This window comes from Propithecus coquereli, unplaced genomic scaffold (assembly GCF_000956105.1).
Source record: "Propithecus coquereli isolate 6110/MARCELLA unplaced genomic scaffold, Pcoq_1.0 Scaffold114, whole genome shotgun sequence".
Taxonomy (NCBI): domain Eukaryota; kingdom Metazoa; phylum Chordata; class Mammalia; order Primates; family Indriidae; genus Propithecus; species Propithecus coquereli.
Window position 1 is genome coordinate 2,367,957 of NW_012135414.1, and position 18,101 is coordinate 2,386,057.

Below are 18,101 nucleotides of genomic sequence, written 5' to 3' on the forward strand. Positions count from 1 at the left end.
GGGAGCGCGCGGTGACCAGCCGGGCCGTAGCCGCGTGGAAAGTATGCGGGGCACGTGGGGGGCGGGGCAGGCGGGGCGAGGAGTCGGGTCCCGAGCCGCCCGGGCTGGCAGAGGAGGGGCCTGGCTCCTGGCGCAGGGGCAGGGGCAGGGGCAGGGGTTGGGAGGGGAAGAGAGGTCAGGCCCGCCCTCCGGGGCAGCAACCGGGACTGCGCTCCGCACTGCGACTGGGGCTCTGGGCTCTCCTGCCTCAGTTTCCCCAAGCCCCCGGTGAGACTCCACCGCCACCACCACCACCACCACGTCAGTAACGCAAACCTAGACTCTAGGACTCGGGGTAAACTGAGGCACTCGAACCGCGGAGGAACTCCGCCTCCCAAGAGACATTTAATCCCGGGGGATTTACAAGAAACTTCTAAATTAAGGGCAGCGGCTGCTCCAGCTGAGGAGGGGCACGCCAGTCCCCGCGCCAGGGCAGCTGCCCTGAGCTCACGCCCCGAAATAGCCCTAGGGGCCCCAGCCGCAGCTGCCACCGGGCCCGGCTGTCAGTCAGAAGAAGCGCGGAGCCCCCAGCCCGAGGGTCCCCTCCCCGCTGTAGCGACAGGGTTTTTCCAGCCGAAGGTCGGCTGCTTTTTCCTCCGACGGCTGGCAAGAGGTGCGGGCAGAAGGATGGGGGTGGGACCCCCAGGGGGGCGGACCCAAGGGGGTGGGCACAGGGGGCGGCCGCGCCCCCCGGCCGGGCAGTGCTTCTGCCCCTACAAGGTTTGGGCTGACGTGGGGGAGGGTCCTGGTTGCCGGCTCCGCCCGGTTCCTCCCAGCCTTTTAGGCGCCCGCGCTGCTGGGACATCCCAGTCCCTCTCGGTCCTCTTCACCCGCCACCCGTGCGCCTAGTCCGCCTGGTTGTCACTGCCTGCCAGCCGGCCCACGCCCCACCGCAGCCATGGACGCCATCAAGAAGAAGATGCAGATGCTAAAGTTGGACAAGGAGAATGCCATCGATCGTGCTGAGCAGGCCGAAGCAGACAAGAAGCAAGCTGAGGACCGCTGCAAGCAGGTGGGGGCCCAAGCCCAGTGTGGCCTCCCCTCCCCCACCAAGGGTGGAGTGGGCTCCTGCCCTGGGTCTCCCAGCCTTGGGCCTGCTCTCCAAGGTGCTCTCCCACCCAGGGTGAGGGCTGGGCCTTCACAGTACTGTCAGGTCCCTGGCCAGAGACACACTTCATCTCATCCACCATGGGGAGCCCCAGTCTCCTGGTTTCCACTCCTGCCCTTGCAGAGCAATGATGGGTCCTGCTCCTTGAGGCCCAAAGCTTTCTCTGTACCCCCACCAGGTCCCCTAAACCCCTTGACTGGACTGTCCCTTTTCTGTTATTCCCCTTCCTCTCCAGCAGCCTCCAAATAGCTCTTCCTAGCCCCCTGCACACACTCCTGCCTACTCCTGGGCCCCCACCCAGGCCTGGCTGATAGAGCCCCTCTCTCCCAGCTGGAAGAGGAGCAGCAGGGCCTGCAGAAGAAGCTGAAGGGGACAGAGGATGAGGTGGAAAAGTATTCTGAATCCGTGAAGGATGCCCAGGAGAAACTGGAGCAAGCCGAGAAGAAGGCGACTGATGTGAGTAGGGACTTGGGGGATGGTGGGGGGAGTTAGTGCACCTGGGAGGGCCCCCCCAGGCATGGGGATGAGGGGAGAAAGGGACCTAGATATCCCCAGCACCAGGACAGAAATGGCTTCCTCTCAGTCCCCAGAACTAGGGCAAGCTTAGACAAATAATCCAAGACAGTGAGTAAATCAAAACCACCTACCACTTCCCCCAGAGGACTTAGCCTTGTAATTCTGTTTGGGTCCAGCTTTGAAAATGTACAGTGATCAAGCAGTGAGTCATTGTGGGGGGTGTGTGGTACAAGAATTTACCATCTACCTCAGTTAATCCTGCAGCTGAAATTGGAGAGGAGACTGCAGCTAGATTGGGGGTGGGGAGATGTGGGTGTGAGGTACTATTGAGCAGGAGGAGGGAGAGGGATCCAAAGATGGGGGCCAACTTGAGTTACACCCCTAAGGGGCCATTAGAAATTCCCTGGCCTTAACTTCTGCCTCCAGTAGCCCTTCTGTGCACTGGGGCCCAAGCTCAGGTTCTAATGGCTCCTCATTTACCCTCATTAAGCTGTCAGCCTCAAGACCATGCCAGGCCACAGGGCAGAGGGACAGGGCCACAAATGCCAAAGCAGCTACCTTGGCAGTTCCTGCTTACCCTGAGATTTCTCTGCCCACCCTACAACCCCAAGCAGACTTCTCTACTTCCTGCCATTCCCAACCCCTACCTTAAGGTAGGAGAATGACCATATAGTTTTGGACATCCTACTTTCACCATTCTCTGACTCCATTTCCCCATCTGCCTTCCATAGTCAATTATTTTAGGATGAACCTATGGTTGGGCTGTGTGGGGGGATTAGCATAAAGCATGATCTGAGCATCAGAGATGACATTACTGTTTGTATTGACCATTATCCCTGTTTCCCAGCCCCCGGGGTTGGGCTTCTCTGACCTCCAGCCCTCAGTTTTGGTTCTCCACCGGCCCTGGCACTTGGGAGGGAACTGACTTGCAGCTGCTAGCAAAGACAACCCTGGGCATCTGACACTCTATAAATAACCAAGGCCCAGTGCAGCTGGAGGCAGGACTGGAAACCCAAGGAGCTGGGTGGGGGCTGGAGGGGAGCAGGGCAGACAGGGCCAGAGCTGGGGAAGCAGAGCAGCAGGGCCAGAAGCAGATAGGAAAGACTGCCCAAACTTACCGTGTGACCTTGAACCCAGCAACTTAATTTACACAGTACCTCAGTTTCTCCTTTCTCTCTTGCTTCCAATTTGTCCAGTGGGGACAGTAGTGTCTGTCCTGTGGTTAGAGAATGGCATGCATAACTGGGAAGAGCTTGAGGAGCAGGAAGTGGCAATATCAGTCCCATGATGAGGACCCCAGGACTTCCCAAACTTTCCAAAGTCATTTGTCCCCCTACCACCACGAAGAGAGTTTTTCTTTTACAGAGTCTCATCTTTCTCTAGAGTAGTCCTCCAACATCCCCCAGAGTTATCCTTCCCAACCCCCAATGCTGTCCCCAGAATCCTTCCACACTGAGTCATCCGGCCCTGTGCCCATGATGGGCTCTTGTCACTCTAGGTGGCCAAGCTCCAGGTGCCTTCAGCACCTGGAGGACAAGCTAAATCTACTTTCTATATATGGTGCTGTGTTTCTCCTGCCCTACAGTGCCACCCTGGACCTGCTTTCCAGGCCCTCTGCCCCAGTGCTGCCACCCAGCTCCTCCCCTCCACTCACTCCTTCCCCTATGCTGGCGCTTCCTCCTGTCCAGTCTTAAATCTCGGCGTCTCTATGTCTTTGTTTTTGAGGGAGAGACAGGGATACTCTAACATTTATGGAGTGTGGACCTGTGCAGGCAAAGTGCTTGGTGCTTTCTGCATATTATTTTACTATTTCTAAAACTTGGCTTATCATGAGAATGACTTGGGGGCTTTTTAAAAGAAAGAGAGACGATTCCCAAGCACCCACCCTGGAGATCTCAATTCAGTGGATCTAGCATGGAGCAAAAGAACCTGTTTGGTTTCATAAGCCTCCCAGATGATTAATCGAGTCTTGTTGATTAATAGAGTATTAGAAGCACCTCATTATCTCAGAACAACCCTAAAAAGAAGGAACCATTATTAGTAACTTCAACTTATTAAAGAGGAAACTGAGGCTTAAAGAGGCTAAATAAGTTGCCCAAGGTCACACAAGTGTTGAGTGGCTGAGCTGTGGCTCACAGACAACAGTCTGACTCAGAGCCAGTGCTCTTAACACCAGACTGCATTGCTTCTCTCATTTTACTTTATTGGGGCCCACCTTGCTCTGCCCTCCCATTTTCTCAGTGTATCATCAGGTTTTTTGGCTCTTTTCCAAAACCTCCATGGTTTTGCCTCCATATTACAAGACCAGGGGCTGAGTATCCATCTCTCACACTGCCCCTGCATTGTCCCAGCTGTCTCCTGGCCTTGGCAGGGAGCCCCTTGCCATGGATGTCCCCTATAGGACCGGCTTGCCTCTTAGGCCCCTTGCTGGGAGTCTGCCTGGCAACCAGTGACATCACTGAGCTTGATTCTGTGACTGGCTATTCTTAGCGGCAGTAAAACCTGGTTGGCTTACTTGGGCCAGGCTGTGCTGTGAAGGAATCAGAGCTGACTCCCACTTGCTCCCAGCACATGGAGTGTTCTCACCGGGGACAGAGGACCTGTGTGCTGATAACCATGCACAGTGCCAGAAGAGGCCCTGTAGCAGGGCAGTGGGGCTTGTCAAGGAATGCATGTTTTTGGCTGAAGCACAGAGTCTGGGCGCAGAAGATGCTTGGTTGGGGAAAAAATAGGTTGAAAGTCTAGTAGCCAGGAAGCCTAGGTTCTTTCCTGAGAAGAGTCTTGCCATCCTGTGGAGCCTCTCTGATTCTCATACAAGACAGACAAAAGCCTTTTTGCCCTCTGCCCTCTGACCACAGGCTGAGGCAGAAGTGGCCTCCCTGAACCGCCGCATTCAGCTGGTAGAGGAGGAGCTGGACCGGGCGCAGGAGCGCCTGGCCACTGCCCTGCAGAAGCTGGAGGAGGCTGAGAAGGCCGCTGATGAGAGCGAGAGGTGGGCAGGGGGCCTTGAGGGGGGAGGGCCGGTGGAGGGGAGGGATCCTGTCTCTTCTGGTCCTGACCCCACAATTGCTCCTCTCCCTGCCTCTCAGAGGAATGAAGGTCATTGAGAACCGGGCCATGAAGGACGAGGAAAAGATGGAGTTGCAGGAGATGCAGCTGAAGGAGGCCAAGCACATCGCTGAGGATTCAGACCGCAAATACGAGGAGGTGACAGCCCTGCCTTACTTCCTTCTCACTGCCAAGCCCCAGATACCCCCAGTCATCCACCACCAATCCACTCTTTCTCTCTCCCACTTCCCAGGTGGCCAGGAAGCTGGTGATCCTGGAAGGAGAGCTGGAGCGCTCAGAAGAGAGAGCTGAGGTGGCTGAGAGGTAAAGATACCCTGGGGTAACAAGTGACACTCAGCCTGAGCCAGTGCCCATGGGGCACTCTGCACAGTGGGGAGGCAGTGTCCCAGGCTTGGGGACATAGGGACAGATCCTGTCCTCTGACCCCTGCCTGCTGCCCCCAGCCGAGCAAGGCAGCTGGAGGAGGAACTTCGAACCATGGACCAGGCCCTCAAGTCCCTGATGGCCTCAGAGGAGGAGGTAGTGACCTCTCCGGACCTTTCTGGGCAATGGTGCCTTCCCTCAGCTCACCGTCTCCTCCTGCTCAGCATCTCAGGCTGCTCTCTCTCACTTGCTGGGGGTCAGGAAGGGCCTGGGGCTTCCAAACTCTACCTACTGTCACTCTCACAACCTTGCTCTTCTCTTGTCTCCTCCACCCCTCTCCCACTGTGCCATCTCCACTGTCTGGCCTCACTGTGCCCTCACACCCCGCCCTGCCACACACCCCTACAGTAAATGTGGGGACCTAGAGGAGGAGCTGAAAATTGTTACCAACAACTTGAAATCCCTGGAGGCCCAAGCGGACAAGGTAGAAGGGGGTAGAAGGGCAGTGAGGACGGGGTCCTGCAGGGGAGGGGGTGATGGGCCCAGGCAGGGAGGGGCTGGGTGCTCAGCAGAGGCAAGATCACGAAGAACCTGTGGAGTTAGTGGAGAACTGAAATATTCATGGAGGCGATGTACTGACGGCATGTGTCTGTCCCTAAAAGTATTCCACCAAAGAGGATAAATATGAAGAGGAGATCAAACTGCTGGAGGAGAAGCTGAAGGAGGTGAGAGTTCTCTTCTAGTGCCCAGTCTTCCTTCAGGCCACCCTGATCCCCACGAGAGACTGCCTGTGGCAGCGGAGGTGGGGATAGGGATGGGGAGAAGGTTGACCAGTGGTCTCAAGGAAGGCCTAATTTTTCCCATTTCTCCCACCCTGCCTTTACTCCTAGGCTGAGACCCGAGCAGAGTTTGCTGAAAGGTCCGTGGCAAAGCTGGAGAAAACCATTGATGACCTAGAAGGTAAAAGGAATACCCCTTATACCCTCAGATGTTTTTAAGTAGGTCCACACCCCCCGTAACTATCAGTCTGCCCCTTATCTTCCCACCCCATTCTGTTTGCCACCAATAAACTAGAGTTGGACCACCTAGGACTCCACAAACTCCAGGGGGCTATGCCTACAATTCAAATTCGAGTAATTGTAGTTGGCCACTCACATCAACTGCAGTGCTACTCAAACTTCAGTGTGCATGAGAATCACCTGGAGGGTTTTAGAAGCACAGATTCCTGAGTCCTACTCCAAAGTGACTGCTGAATGTGGGCTGGAGCATTTGCATTTCTAACCAGCTCTCTGGTAACGCTGCTGGTCCCCAGACCGCACTCTGAGTGGCACTGATTTAGACGATCCCATCTCCAAGTGTAATACAATAGAGTCACATCACGGAGACTGTATTAAATAGAGAGCTATTTGATTTAATATGTAGGTTTGCATGATGACATTAATGAAAAATACTATTTTAAGCTAGATTTGGTGAAAACAAACATCCAGACATTTGTTAGCCTGTGGCTTTTTCTATCATTGACAGTGTTGTGACTAAAGGCGTCTTTCTATGCCTGTCTATTCTATGATAACCCTGTAACTTTCCCACTTCTCTTGCTCCCAGCCTTCTCAGGCAAGCATCAATTTTATCTCCAACTTCAGGATATTAGCCCCTTCTGGCTTCAGCACCCTTGCTCTCCCGCTTAAGCAAGCATTCCTGCTTGTCCAGAGCACTGTGCCCACAGGTCCCTGGGGAGGCAGGAGCTCCTGTGGGGAGAACCAATTTGGGGTACAAAGAAGGACTAAAGAGAGAAGGGGAAGGAGGGAACCCTGATGGCTGTCCAGCCTGTTCTCTGGCCTCTCTCATTCTGTCTGTCCACCTCTCTCTGATCCTTTTCTCTCCTTCCCTTTACCCTCTCTCCTTCCTTCCTTTCCTCTTTCCCTCCATTCCCTCTCCCCACACTCCCACCTGCCCCCCATTCCCCGGACTCCCCAGATGAAGTCTATGCCCAGAAGATGAAGTACAAGGCCATCAGCGAGGAGCTGGACAACGCACTCAATGACATCACCTCCCTCTGAGCTGCACACCAGTGTGGCCGCCCCAGCCCCTTCTCTCCTGTCCTTTCCATTCTTTCTGTGGGGAAGGGGAGGCAGGAAGAGCAAAAATTGCCAACATTGCACAGCCAGGCTGGGAGCAGCCCAGGGAGAGGCCCCATCATACCCTCCGCCCACTCTGGCACTGGCTTCATCCTTCTGTCTGTCACACCCTCCACCCCTCCTTGCTGCCTAATAAACTCTGAACTTGGTCTCCATGCTGTTTTCCTGCCCTCCAGAGAGCACTTCCATCACCGCCACAGAGCGCTGGTTCACTATTGAGACCCTGGCTCTTACCGACACCCCCATCTGTGACACACCCCTCTACACCGAGCCCACCCACACTGAAACCCCTCTGCATGGCACTCCCCGTCTGTCACCTTCTGACTCTCACTGCTGCATGTGGGCCTGTGTGACCCCCCTCCACACACCCGGTGCCCACCACTGACCCTGGAGCACTTAGCTAGGCTTCCAGGATCAGGCAGAAAGGCTAGAAGGGAAATGGGTGGTGAGGTGCCGGGAGGGGCAGGAAGGCTGTGAAAGTTCTGGAATGAAGTCCGGAAAAACGTTGGATATCAACAGCACGGGGCTTTCACTGCAGCTGCAGGTCTGTTTTCTGCCTCAAGTCTGTTTGTCTGGCCCTCCCTTTCCTGACTCAGTCTTTGTCTTTCCTTCTGTTTCCAACTTTCTTAAACCTTCTCAAGAAAGAGGGTAAATTAGTCAATGACTCAGGCCTCCTTGTCCCACCTCCGTGACCCCAAGGTCTTGACTGAGGCATCTGTTTCTGTCCTGTTCCCTCGTCCTGCTCAGCACATCCGTTTGCCCATGAGGCCCGGGGGTCCCTGAATGCTGTATCCTCCCGTGTATCCTAAACCACTCCATGTCTATATGTCACCTTCCCCTGTCCGTGCCACCCCATGTTTCCCCCCCATGTCTCCCCTCCCCCTCTTCACCTGCTGCTTCCCCTCACAGAGACCTTGGCCAGTGCCAAGGAGGAAAACGTGGAGATTCACCAGACTCTGGACCAGACCCTGCTGGAACTCAACAACCTGTGAGGGCCGCCCTGCCCCACCAGGCTACAGTTGCCACCCCAACCCAATAAAACTGATGGTACCGGCGTCACAGGGCCCTTTAAGCCTTTCTTTGCTGGAGTTGGAAGACCCCTGAAGGAGAGGGCCTGGGTCTTTGCTCCGTGATGGGATGTCCTTTTCAGTGGCAGCCATGGGATGGGAGCACAGGGCTCATTGAGGAGGAATTGTGGACAGGCTGTGTGAAACAGAGAAGCCGATAGGGCTGGGGGGACATCTGGCCCTTTCTCCCTATGGGGCAAAGGAGCTGCCATCTGCAGCACTGCCTTACTCCAGTGGGCCGGACCATACATTCTGAAGGCAAAAAATACAAGATGTGACACAGGTGTTCCTTGAGCAGGGTGAAAACCCAAAATGCTCCGTGATTTTAAGCCTATAGGCCATAGTCCGCCCTAACCCCAACACACACACACACACACGCCTACACACACACACACACACACAAAGCCATTCCAACAGTATCAGTCATTTCTTTCCCCTTCCCAGTGACATCTGTGGTAGGCGGAATAATGCCCCTCCTCCAAAAATGTCCACATTCTAATCCTGTGAAATGTTACCTTACGTGGGAAAGGGATTTTGTGATTAAGCTAAGATTTTGAGATGGGGAGATCATCCTGGGTTATCTGGGTAGGCCCAGTGTGATCACAAGGGTTTTTATAAAAGGGAGGCAAGAAGTTCAAAGGCATTAGTAGGGGATGTGACAATGAGAGCAAGAGGCCAGAGTGACGCGTGGAAGGAGCCGGGAGCCAAGGAATGCAGTTGGCTTCTAGAATCTTAAAAAGGCAAGGAAACATTCTACTCTCAGAGCATCCAGAAGGAATCAGCCCTACTGATATCTTCACTTTAGCCCATAAGATTCATTTGGGACTTAAGAACTTCCAGAACTAGAAGAAAATAAATTTGCATTACCACTAAGTTTGTGGTAATTTGTTATGGCAGCAATAGCAAATTAATATACAATCCTTCTGAGGAACAAAGGTGATTTCCACATGTTTTATTAGAAATATTTATTTAAAAAACGTCTTTAAGATTAAAAAGAGATTAAAAGAGAAGTGGTAAAATGCGCAGGACAGGACAGAGTTTCCAGCTTCCCCCAGATTCCTCTAGCTGGCTTCTCTGCACATCCTCCAAGTTCCAGGTCTCTAGGCGCCAGTCTCGGCGACCTCTGCAGGTTGGTAGCTAACAACCGCTTTGGCCCCACTTCTGTGTGTACACAACAGGGAAGCCTAATCAGAAAACTGGCCCAGGATGAGCTCACTTGAGTGCAGTGTGAGTGAAACTTGGTGTTCTGTACTCCACAGGGGCTGGGGGTTGTGCCTGGGGGAGGAGTCGGTACAGTACCTGTGCTGCCTTCGCATCTGTACGAGGAGGGCAATGCTGGTGACAGCAAAGAGGAGGCCAAAAACCAGGGCCAGGATGTCACCTGGGAGGGGGAGAGGAGAGGTCTGCAGGGCTCCTCAAAGTCTGCTCCAGTGCAGCCCCCAACCCCTGTCCCAAGTTCTCAGGCAGCCCCAGTGCCTTGGTTTCCAGAAGAGGCCAGCCAAGGGATAAGGGTGGATACACAGGAAGAGGTAAGATGAGCACCATTTTTCCTTCCTAAAAGCTAAGTAAAAGGGTTGTTTGGGGAGGGGATGCTAGGAGATTTCTGGAGCTTCATTCTGACAATGGTGGAATTCCCCACCCCATGTTCTGACTCGGAATTGGACTGGAGTTAGGGGTCTGTTCTGCAGCAAAGGACAGGGAGCAGAGGTGATCCTCACTAGTCCCTGGAAGGGGTGTCTCCCAGTAACAGCAAGAGGAGGGCCACAGACTCACCAGGAGCAAAGCAGGAATTCAGGTGCACTGCAGAGAAAAAGAAGACATTAGAGCCGCACTGTGACCACCAGTGACAGACACTGGCACACATGAAGACACATGGGAGAGTGAGGACCTGTGGCTGGGGGACACCAGACAAAGATGTACCTGGCTCAATGGTCCGAGGACTGCTGTCCACTCCAGCAGGAAAGGAGGCCTCAATCACTCGCCCATTCAAAGGCTGTGTCACTCGGAAGTTCAGCTGTAGCCGAGAGTCACTGGGTCCCCACAGGGAGCCAGAGAGAGTATGGAGCTAGGGAGGTGTGTGTGTTGGGGGGCTCAAGGCATGAAAGGAAACAAGGGTCCCAGGCCTCCTCACAGCCAACACCTCAGGGTGCCACCCTCCATCTCCCACACCCCCCACCCAGCCCCTTGATGTCTTCATTCTCCACTTTCTTACCTCATCCTGGATTTCTTTGCCCCACACCCGCTCTGTCAACACCACCCCCAGTCCCACCTGCTTGGCACTCAGCCTCACTGTCTGGTTGAACACAGTCCAGATGACCCCCTGGGCACAGGGCGGTGTGGTCAGAGACCCCTCATATCGGAAGTAGCGGCTGAGGTCGGAGGGTAGCAGTGCAGATACGTCCAGTCCTGGGACCCAAGTCTCTGAGCCTGTGGAGAGGACCTGTGTTGGGATCTCACCTACATCATGCCCCTTGAAGCTTCACCTCCGAGGAGCCAAGTTAAGTCCCTGAGACACCTCTTCCCTGAGTGTGGGCCCTTTCCGCAAGACGTGACTGCAAAGAAAGTGAAGGGCTCTGGGGCTCTGGAGCAAGAGCTGCTGAGGCCCTCCCTCTGCGTCTCCCCTCTTGCCGCACGCTGCCACCACAGGCTGCACCACAGATTTAAGCCAGAGTGAATTAAAAAGGGAAAATGAGCTGCATAACTTTTAAATAAATATGAATATTTATAACTATAAAAAAACAGACACAAGAACTCCAAAGGCAGAGTTCACTCTAGTTTAACAAAAACCCAAAGGTCTAGTAGTGTAAGTGAGGTTTAAAATGACCCAGAGTGACTGAGAAGGGAAAGAAGATTTCCAATAAAAGTATTTACAAAGTCAAAATATCTGATGCTTATGAAAGAGAAGTAGGCAGTTCTCAGAAAAAGTTTCTCTCTCCAGACTTGACCCCAAAAGTTCCAAACACCATTTTTTATCTTTTTTTTTTTTTTTTGGTCTAATTTTGGTTTTTGTTTGGTTTTTAACCATCAAGCCTGTTGTGGGCAGTTTGCCGGCACCTGTTTGCCTCCGTCAGCTTCACAGTCATTGTCATGATGAGGGCCAGTGCACACGCAGCCCCCTCCTGCATGGGAGGGCGCCCACCTCCAGCCTCAGACCTGAGGCTCCCCAGGGCAGTTCTCTATGAACTAGGGCATTGAGGGTAGTGGCCAGACCAACAAACTGACCTGCCTCGGCGATTTCTTCCAAATGCGACAGCAACTGCTCATAGGCACTGTTTTCTTCCGGGCCCTCCTGGGGGATGACAGCGTAAGACAAATACCAGGGAGTCCCAAAAATGGAGTGGGGCTCCCATAGCCCTCCCCCATTCCTCAGCTCTGAGAATGCTGGGGAAACATAAAATCTTATGTATTATTACTCAAAGTCTATTTACTCTTGCTTTGCAAACAAGTTTGGTGGACTGGCTTTCAATGCCCAGCTGGAGTAGGAGGTGGGAGAGGGGCCACTTTACTACGATATTAGGCCCTCGGTGACCTGGGCCCAACTCACCTTACACAGTTTCACTCTTCACTACTTCCACATGCTCCATGGTTCCCCACAGAAAACCATAACACACCTTTGTATTCGTGTTACTTCTGCATTCGCCTTAATAATGCATGTGTTTGACTTTGGGAGTGAGGTCCTGACATGCTATTTCTGAGGCACCTCTCTCAACTTTGTGCTGTGCAGTTGGCATTAAGCAATCAGCGGGTGAGCCTAGAAGGGATCTCACCACCCCTTCACTTTACTGGCCTCCTCTAATTGAGTATGTAGCCTTGACTATTAAAGGGCCAAAGAGGTCACTAAATACTGCATTTCACAAAGGGGAAATGATGGGTCATTGGAATATTACAGAAATTACTCTCCCAGATGTCCAGGCTATTGCATCTGCCATTCCCTAAATAGGCCATATTCTGAGTCTTCCCACATACTGTTCCCTCTACCTGGAACACTTCCTTTTCTTTCCCACCAGTAAAAGAGTTTCGCCTCCCTGTGGCCACTATTTTTACTCTGTGTCCTTAGTATATATCTGTTATGTCAGCCTCCGCCACTGGCTGTGGGCTCCTTAGAGGCAAGGACCCACAGCCTTTGAATCCTTGTGGTGGTCCAGTGCCTGTTCACAGTCACAGTGGGTGTTGAATGAATGAACCTATGAATGAATGAGGCTGATAGCCAGGGGCCAGGGTGAGCGTGCTGGGATGGGATTTCTGGGGCCAAGATACGTTGGGTCCAGGAGTGTGGGGAGGCAGGGAGTAGGGCCGTGTCCAGGGTCTTGTACCTGCAGAAAGGCGGCCAACACGGCCAGGCCTCCCGGGCGCCCCAAGGCGTCGTCAACTTTGGCAAATGCGGTGCTGATGTGAACCACATGGATCTGCAAAGGACACGAGGGTAGGAGTGGGCCAGATCTCCGGCCCCGCCCCGCCCCGCCCCTGTGCCCTTACTCGGACAGCTCCGTGCTCACCTCGGCAGGGAAACGGTGGCCGTCAACGGTGTGCTCTGAGCCCGCGCGACCCGCAGCGCCCCAGTGCAGATGCAGCTGCAGGGCCCGGTACTCCCGCCCAGGACCCAGGGCCATCTCTAGCCCGGGAGGTAGAGTCAGCTGCACTGCGTGGGGAGAGGCAGGTGAGCCGGGCCCCGCCGCGCCCCGAGAGCCAACCCGAAGCTCCGCCCCGACCGACCGTCCCACTCCGGAGGCCGCGCCGGATCCCAGGTAGTCTCACCGGGTCCCGAGGCTCGGCCTCCCGAGGCTCTGCCGGGAGCACCCCCCCTCACCGGTGTGGCCATTGTTGCGCAGGCGCAGTTCTGGGAGTGGCGGGAGCTCGAAGCCCAGGAGTTCCAGGGGTCGCAGGGCCTGGCAGACAGCGGCGAGCTCGGGGCGGATGTCTACCGGGGACTGAAGGCGGCCCGCGCAGGCTGGGAACACCTGGGGCCACGGCGGGTCGCCTGGGGTGGGATAATGCGGTGAGGAAGCCTGATGACTAGGTCGGGAACTTTTAGAGAACCCGCGCAGAAAAAGTGAAGGGGTGGAGTCAGAAGACTTCGGAGCGGGAACTAGAAATCTGGGACGTGGGCAGGGACGGGCAGCGGGCTGTGGCCAGGACGCCCAGGACCCGTGTTCGCGCATGGTTGTGGGGCAGATCAGCAGAGCTGGGTTCCCAGATTGGGTCTGTGCAGGGCGTGGGTGTCTCACCTCCATAGCGCCAATGACCGTGGTCATCCCCTGCATAAGTGAGAAGGATGAATAGGTCGATCTTAGAGCCCAGTCCTTTCCCTGGAGCCGAAATGGGTGGGACCCTCTAATCGACAGAAGTTCACAAACTCAGATGCCTTCCAGGGCATAGAAGGTAATAGGCCTGAAGCGGGCCAGGTGTAAAGCACAATAGACTGCAACCAGATGTAACCCCACAGCTGGGTAGGCCACACAGCAATCGCACGAGTTTGCAACCGCTCTCTTAGGGTCTGTAAAGCGGGTGGGCGCCTCAGCCCTGAGGCCCAAATCAGGAGACCGTCTTTCCTTTCTCTCTTACTCCTCTCTCCTCCCCACTCATCCCTCTGCCTTGTCTGGTCCCCAGCTCCTTTCCCAAAGTTCCTGGCTTGGGAGTCAAGATTCCAGGTTCCTCTACTTGCTGTTTCCTTTTTCCTAGGTCTCAATTTCCTCATTGCAGACTGAAGCTGAGATGATCTCCGCAAGCTCTTCTAGCTCATCCTCTGGTACCCACTCCACCCCTCAGTCTTTCATCAGCCTAGCTCACAGCAACCTCAAACTCCTGGGCTCAAGCAATCCTTCTGCCTCAGCCTCCCGAGTAGCTGGGACTACAGGCATGCGCCACCATGCCCGACTAATTTCTTCTATATATTTTTAGTTGTCTAGCTAATTTCTTTCTATTTTTAGTAGAGACAGGGTCTCGCTCTTGCTCAGGCTGGTCTCGAACTCCTGAGCTCAAACAATCCATACGCCTTGGCCTCTCAGAGTGCTAGAATTACAGGCGTGAGCCACTGTGCCCAGCCTATTTTTCCTCTTTCTCCTCTCCAGCCTCCGTCTTTCTTCTCTCCCATCTCTTCCAGCTCACTTCTCTCCATCTGTACCCCTTTTATTTTCTCTCCGCATCCATCCCCTTCTAGCTTTCATACTAATACACATACTCAGTTTTGCATTCAAGCTCAAATGTGCCTCCCACCTACCCAGCTACCTAACTCACCCTCAGGCTTCCCTAGCAGCTTGTCCTACCCCTCTGTCTGCTCCCTGGCTGGGCCAGGCATGTATATGTGGGCTGCTTTCCCTCTCAGCTAGAGGATGCAGAGGCCCAGCTCCTCTGCCTCTCCCCTACCCTGCCTGGCAAGGGCTGTCAGAGTACGGGCACCTCCCCTTCCCCGGATGGTCACTGCCTGGGTGAGGGGATGGGAAAGGGGGGCATGAACCTCCTGGAGCCTAGATTTGGAGGCAGATGGCCACTTACCTTTTTTGTCCTTGTGGGCATTATTCTGGGGGACTTGAGTATCTCCAGGAGCCTCAACAGTAGGTAAATCCTCTAACTTCAGGGAGTCGTCTTCTCCTGGTTCAAGCTTAACTTCAGGTGGATCCTCCTCTCCAAGTGTATCCTCCTCTCCAGGGGGATTCTCATCACTGGACAAATCCTCCTCGCCCAGTGGGTCATCTTCCCCAGATGAACCTCCTCCCATGGGAGGATCCCCTTGCATCTGGAGCGTGCTCTGGGGATGCACAGGCACCAGGAGCAGCAGTGACAGCAGCAATTGTACTGTAAGGCCTGAAGCAGGGGCGGGAATCAGCAGAGGGAGCCAGGGGCTGGGGCACAAGGGAGCCATGTGGCTGACTGCAGGGTATCCCAGCACACGGTGTGGACGGGCTGTACGTGCATTGGAAACAGGAGCTGGGTGGGGGAGGAGCAAGCCTGGAGGGGAGCAGGCTGACTCACATAGTGCCCTTTTGTAGAGATGGAGCCAAAATCCCGCTGGTCTGTCTGGCTCTGTGCCCCCTCCCCGATACCAAAACCCGGATAGGGGTGGAGTGAGGGCCAGGTGTGTGTGCACGCACAAGGTTATCGGCGTCATGGGCTCAGCTTGGAACCCAAGGCACCACCTGGCACTGTACAGGTTCTCCCTGGCACTGCCTGGTTGCTTGCCAGCCAGCCTCAGCTAACCCTGGCCTGCTTCCCAGCCCCAGGCAGGGAAGGGGAGAGGCAGAGGGGCTGGGCCCCCACATCCTCTAGCTGACAGGGAAAGCGGCCCACGTATACATGCCTGGCCCAACCTGGGAGCAGATAGAGGGGTAGGACAAACTACTAGGGAAGCCTGAGGGTGAGTTAGGTAGCTGGGTAGGTGGAAGGCACATTTGAGCTTGAATGAAAAACTGAGTATATGTATGAGAGAGACTCTGCTGGATTTAACCTAAATGTATTTTTCGTCATAATACTCCCTGCTCAAAAACCTTCATTGGCTCCCCACTGCCCACTGCCTACCAAAGTATGCTCATCTCGTCCTTCTGACTTCCAAGTCCCTTATAAACCTCATCCAAGGGCTGGGCATGGTGGCTCACGCCCAGAGTGCCAAGACAGGCTGATCCTTTGAGCTCAGGAGTTCGAGACCAGCCTGAGCAAGAGCGAGACCCCATCTCTACTAAAAATATAAAGAACATTGGCTGGACAACTAAAAATATATAGAAAAAATTAGCTGGGCATGGTGGCACATGCTACCTGTAGTCCCAGCTACTCGGGAGGCTGAGGCAGAAGGATTACTTGAGCCCAGGAGTTTGAGATTGCTGTGAGTTAGGCTGACGTCACGGCACTCTAGCCCGGGCAACAGAGTGAGACTCTGTCTCAAAAAAAAAAAAAAATTAATAAAACCTTATCCAAGAGACCTTTCCATCTTATCTCCTGTGAGTCTCCCTCATACTCCAGCCAAATTAAACTATTTATTTTTTCGCCAAACCTTTTACCACCTTTGTTAATCCAGTTCTTGCTCTCTGGAATGCCATTTACTCTTGTATTCCACAAATATTTATTTAGTACCTACCATATGTCAGGCATTGGGCTATGGAAATGAATAAGGCACAGTCCCTGCCCTGAGGGGCTCACAGTTTAGTGAGTGAGGGCAGACATTATTGTGATATAATATTGAGGGGAGAGAGATTAATTCTGTCTCAGAAGGCAATACAGAAGTAGGCAAAATTTGATCATGGCCTTGAAGAAGAAGTAGTACCAATTGGTAAAACCAGTAGAGAAATGGTATTCTGGGCAAAGGGGCGGCATGAAATATTTTGAGCAGGAGAGTAACAGAATCCAATTCTCATGTTAGGACATGTTGAGGGCCAGGGTGGAACATGGGTTGCAGGGGGAGGCTGGGTGCAAGGAGACAGGGTAGAAGAGTGTGAGTACCCCAAGAATGGGCTTGGGGTTCCCAGTCTGCCTATTTAATGAACATTTATTGAGCCTCCTCTAATCCTCCAGGTACTGTTCTAGGCCCTACATATGGATGCAGCATTGAACAGAGAACAGCTCCTACTGTTCTGTAGCTCACATGCTAGCAAAGCCCCCACAGCTTCAATGAACCACAGGGAATAAGGCCATTTCAGGTCCATATCGAGGGCTGATATTCAGCAGGCAGGCACCAGCATGGCTGTGTAGGTTAATTAAATATTTTGAAATATTTGTAATCCTGTTGGCATATAGCCACAGCACCTAGCTCCAGGGTGCCCTTGCCATCCTACCTCTTCCCTGGGGGCCCTCCAGACCTCATGATCCCTTATCTAAGGGGGTAATGCCTGGCACAGCAGGGGCCCCAGGACCCCACTTGAGTGCCTCAGCCAGTTTAAACTCTGATGGGTCGGTGCTTGTGCACCCACAACTGTATTAAATAGTCGAATAGTTTTACTGTCTCCCCTGTCTAAATCCCTTCTATTCTTCAAGACTCAGCTCAAAGGCCGCCTCCTCCAGGAAACCTTCCTTAACCAACCTTCCACTACTAGTCCAGGAAAGATGTCTGGTGCCTTTGAGCCACCACGGTTCTTTGTCTGCCCTTAATAATAACCCTGCCCACCATCTAACTCATATGAGAGTGATTTATGACATTTTATCTGCTTTAATAGCCTTGAGCTCCATAAGAGCAGGGTTCAGTATTTGACTGAGTCAGTCTTTTATTCAACAGCCATTATTAAGCATTTCTCTCTGCAGATGACCTTGCCAGGTGCTTGAGAAATACAAATTGACTAAGATGTCTTCCCTGCCCTCAGGGAGCTCTTTTTCAATGACCTGTGCATGTCAAACCACAACTATCCCAGAAGCCTAAGATTCTAGGTTGCCATTTCTAGAGCCAAATTAAGAGCCAACTTGTGATCCAGTGTGCACTCTGGATGGTCAGTTGGTTGTCTTGGTTAGCTATATCATTAGCACCCTCCTTGGACCCTGACACATGGAAAGTACATGGTGATATCTGAAATGGATGGGCCTGTACGAGACAGGAGGTGGTAATGACCAATCTAACTGAGGTGGAAGAGGTTGTGTGGGCAGAGACAGAGTGCCATGCTAACTAGAGTCAGTAGGCTGTATGGCTGGACATGTTTCTCTCCCACCAATCTCAGCTTGGGAACCCCAAGCCCATTCTTGGGGTGCTCACACTCTTCTACCCTGTCTCCTTGCACCCAGCCTCCCCCTGCAACCCATGTTCCACCCTGGCCCTCAACATGTCCTAATATGAGAAATCTCAGTTCATTTTTCCTCTTTCCAAATGTTCTGAATAGTTCAGTCTTTTTCTTT

General features: G+C 53.5%; 2 protein-coding genes across 5 annotated transcripts; one reads left to right on the forward strand and one right to left on the reverse strand.

The window, feature by feature from the left end:
* Nucleotides 1–177: 177 nt before the first annotated feature.
* On the forward strand, nt 178–8,289 carry TPM2 (tropomyosin 2 (beta)). 4 transcript variants are annotated; one of them, XM_012656445.1, is made up of 9 exons: nt 178–1,051; nt 1,478–1,603; nt 4,522–4,655; nt 4,753–4,870; nt 4,965–5,035; nt 5,176–5,251; nt 5,758–5,820; nt 5,986–6,055; nt 8,140–8,289. In XM_012656445.1, the coding sequence occupies exons 1-9, from the start codon at nt 938–940 to the stop codon at nt 8,220–8,222; spliced, it is 855 nt and encodes a 284-aa protein (XP_012511899.1). In that variant the 5' UTR covers nt 178–937; the 3' UTR covers nt 8,223–8,289. The 4 variants fall into 4 exon arrangements, with proteins under 4 accessions (XP_012511899.1, XP_012511917.1, XP_012511908.1 ...); XM_012656463.1 differs by lacking the exon at nt 5,176–5,251 and adding an exon at nt 5,504–5,579; XM_012656454.1 differs by lacking the exon at nt 8,140–8,289 and adding an exon at nt 7,070–7,160.
* Nucleotides 8,290–9,397: 1,108 nt separating this feature from the next.
* Nucleotides 9,398–15,156, reverse strand: CA9 (carbonic anhydrase IX). Its single transcript, XM_012656475.1, has 11 exons — nt 14,790–15,156; nt 13,523–13,552; nt 13,105–13,275; nt 12,794–12,936; nt 12,611–12,703; nt 11,520–11,586; nt 10,567–10,724; nt 10,218–10,362; nt 10,071–10,097; nt 9,597–9,678; nt 9,398–9,458 (listed from the first exon to the last, which is right to left on the reverse strand). The coding sequence occupies exons 1-11, from the start codon at nt 15,154–15,156 to the stop codon at nt 9,398–9,400; spliced, it is 1,344 nt and encodes a 447-aa protein (XP_012511929.1).
* Nucleotides 15,157–18,101: the final 2,945 nt, after the last annotated feature.

What these genes read in the sequence shown, in the direction of transcription:
- TPM2 (XM_012656445.1), top strand. Translation starts at nt 938, where the DNA reads ATGGACGCCATCAAGAAGAAGATGCAGATGCTAAAGTTGGACAAGGAG. An exon ending in GCCGCTGATGAGAGCGAGAG is followed by an intron (nt 4,656 to 4,752) that starts GTGGGCAGGGGG and finishes CCTGCCTCTCAG; the next exon opens with AGGAATGAAGGTCATTGAGA. An exon ending in TGATGGCCTCAGAGGAGGAG is followed by an intron (nt 5,252 to 5,757) that starts GTAGTGACCTCT and finishes TGTCCCTAAAAG; the next exon opens with TATTCCACCAAAGAGGATAA.
- CA9 (XM_012656475.1), bottom strand. Translation starts at nt 15,156, where the DNA reads ATGGCTCCCTTGTGCCCCAGCCCCTGGCTCCCTCTGCTGATTCCCGCC. An exon ending in TGCCCACAAGGACAAAAAAG is followed by an intron (nt 13,553 to 14,789) that starts GTAAGTGGCCAT and finishes TCACTTATGCAG; the next exon opens with GGGATGACCACGGTCATTGG. An exon ending in CAGATGCGAAGGCAGCACAG is followed by an intron (nt 9,459 to 9,596) that starts GTACTGTACCGA and finishes GTGTACACACAG; the next exon opens with AAGTGGGGCCAAAGCGGTTG.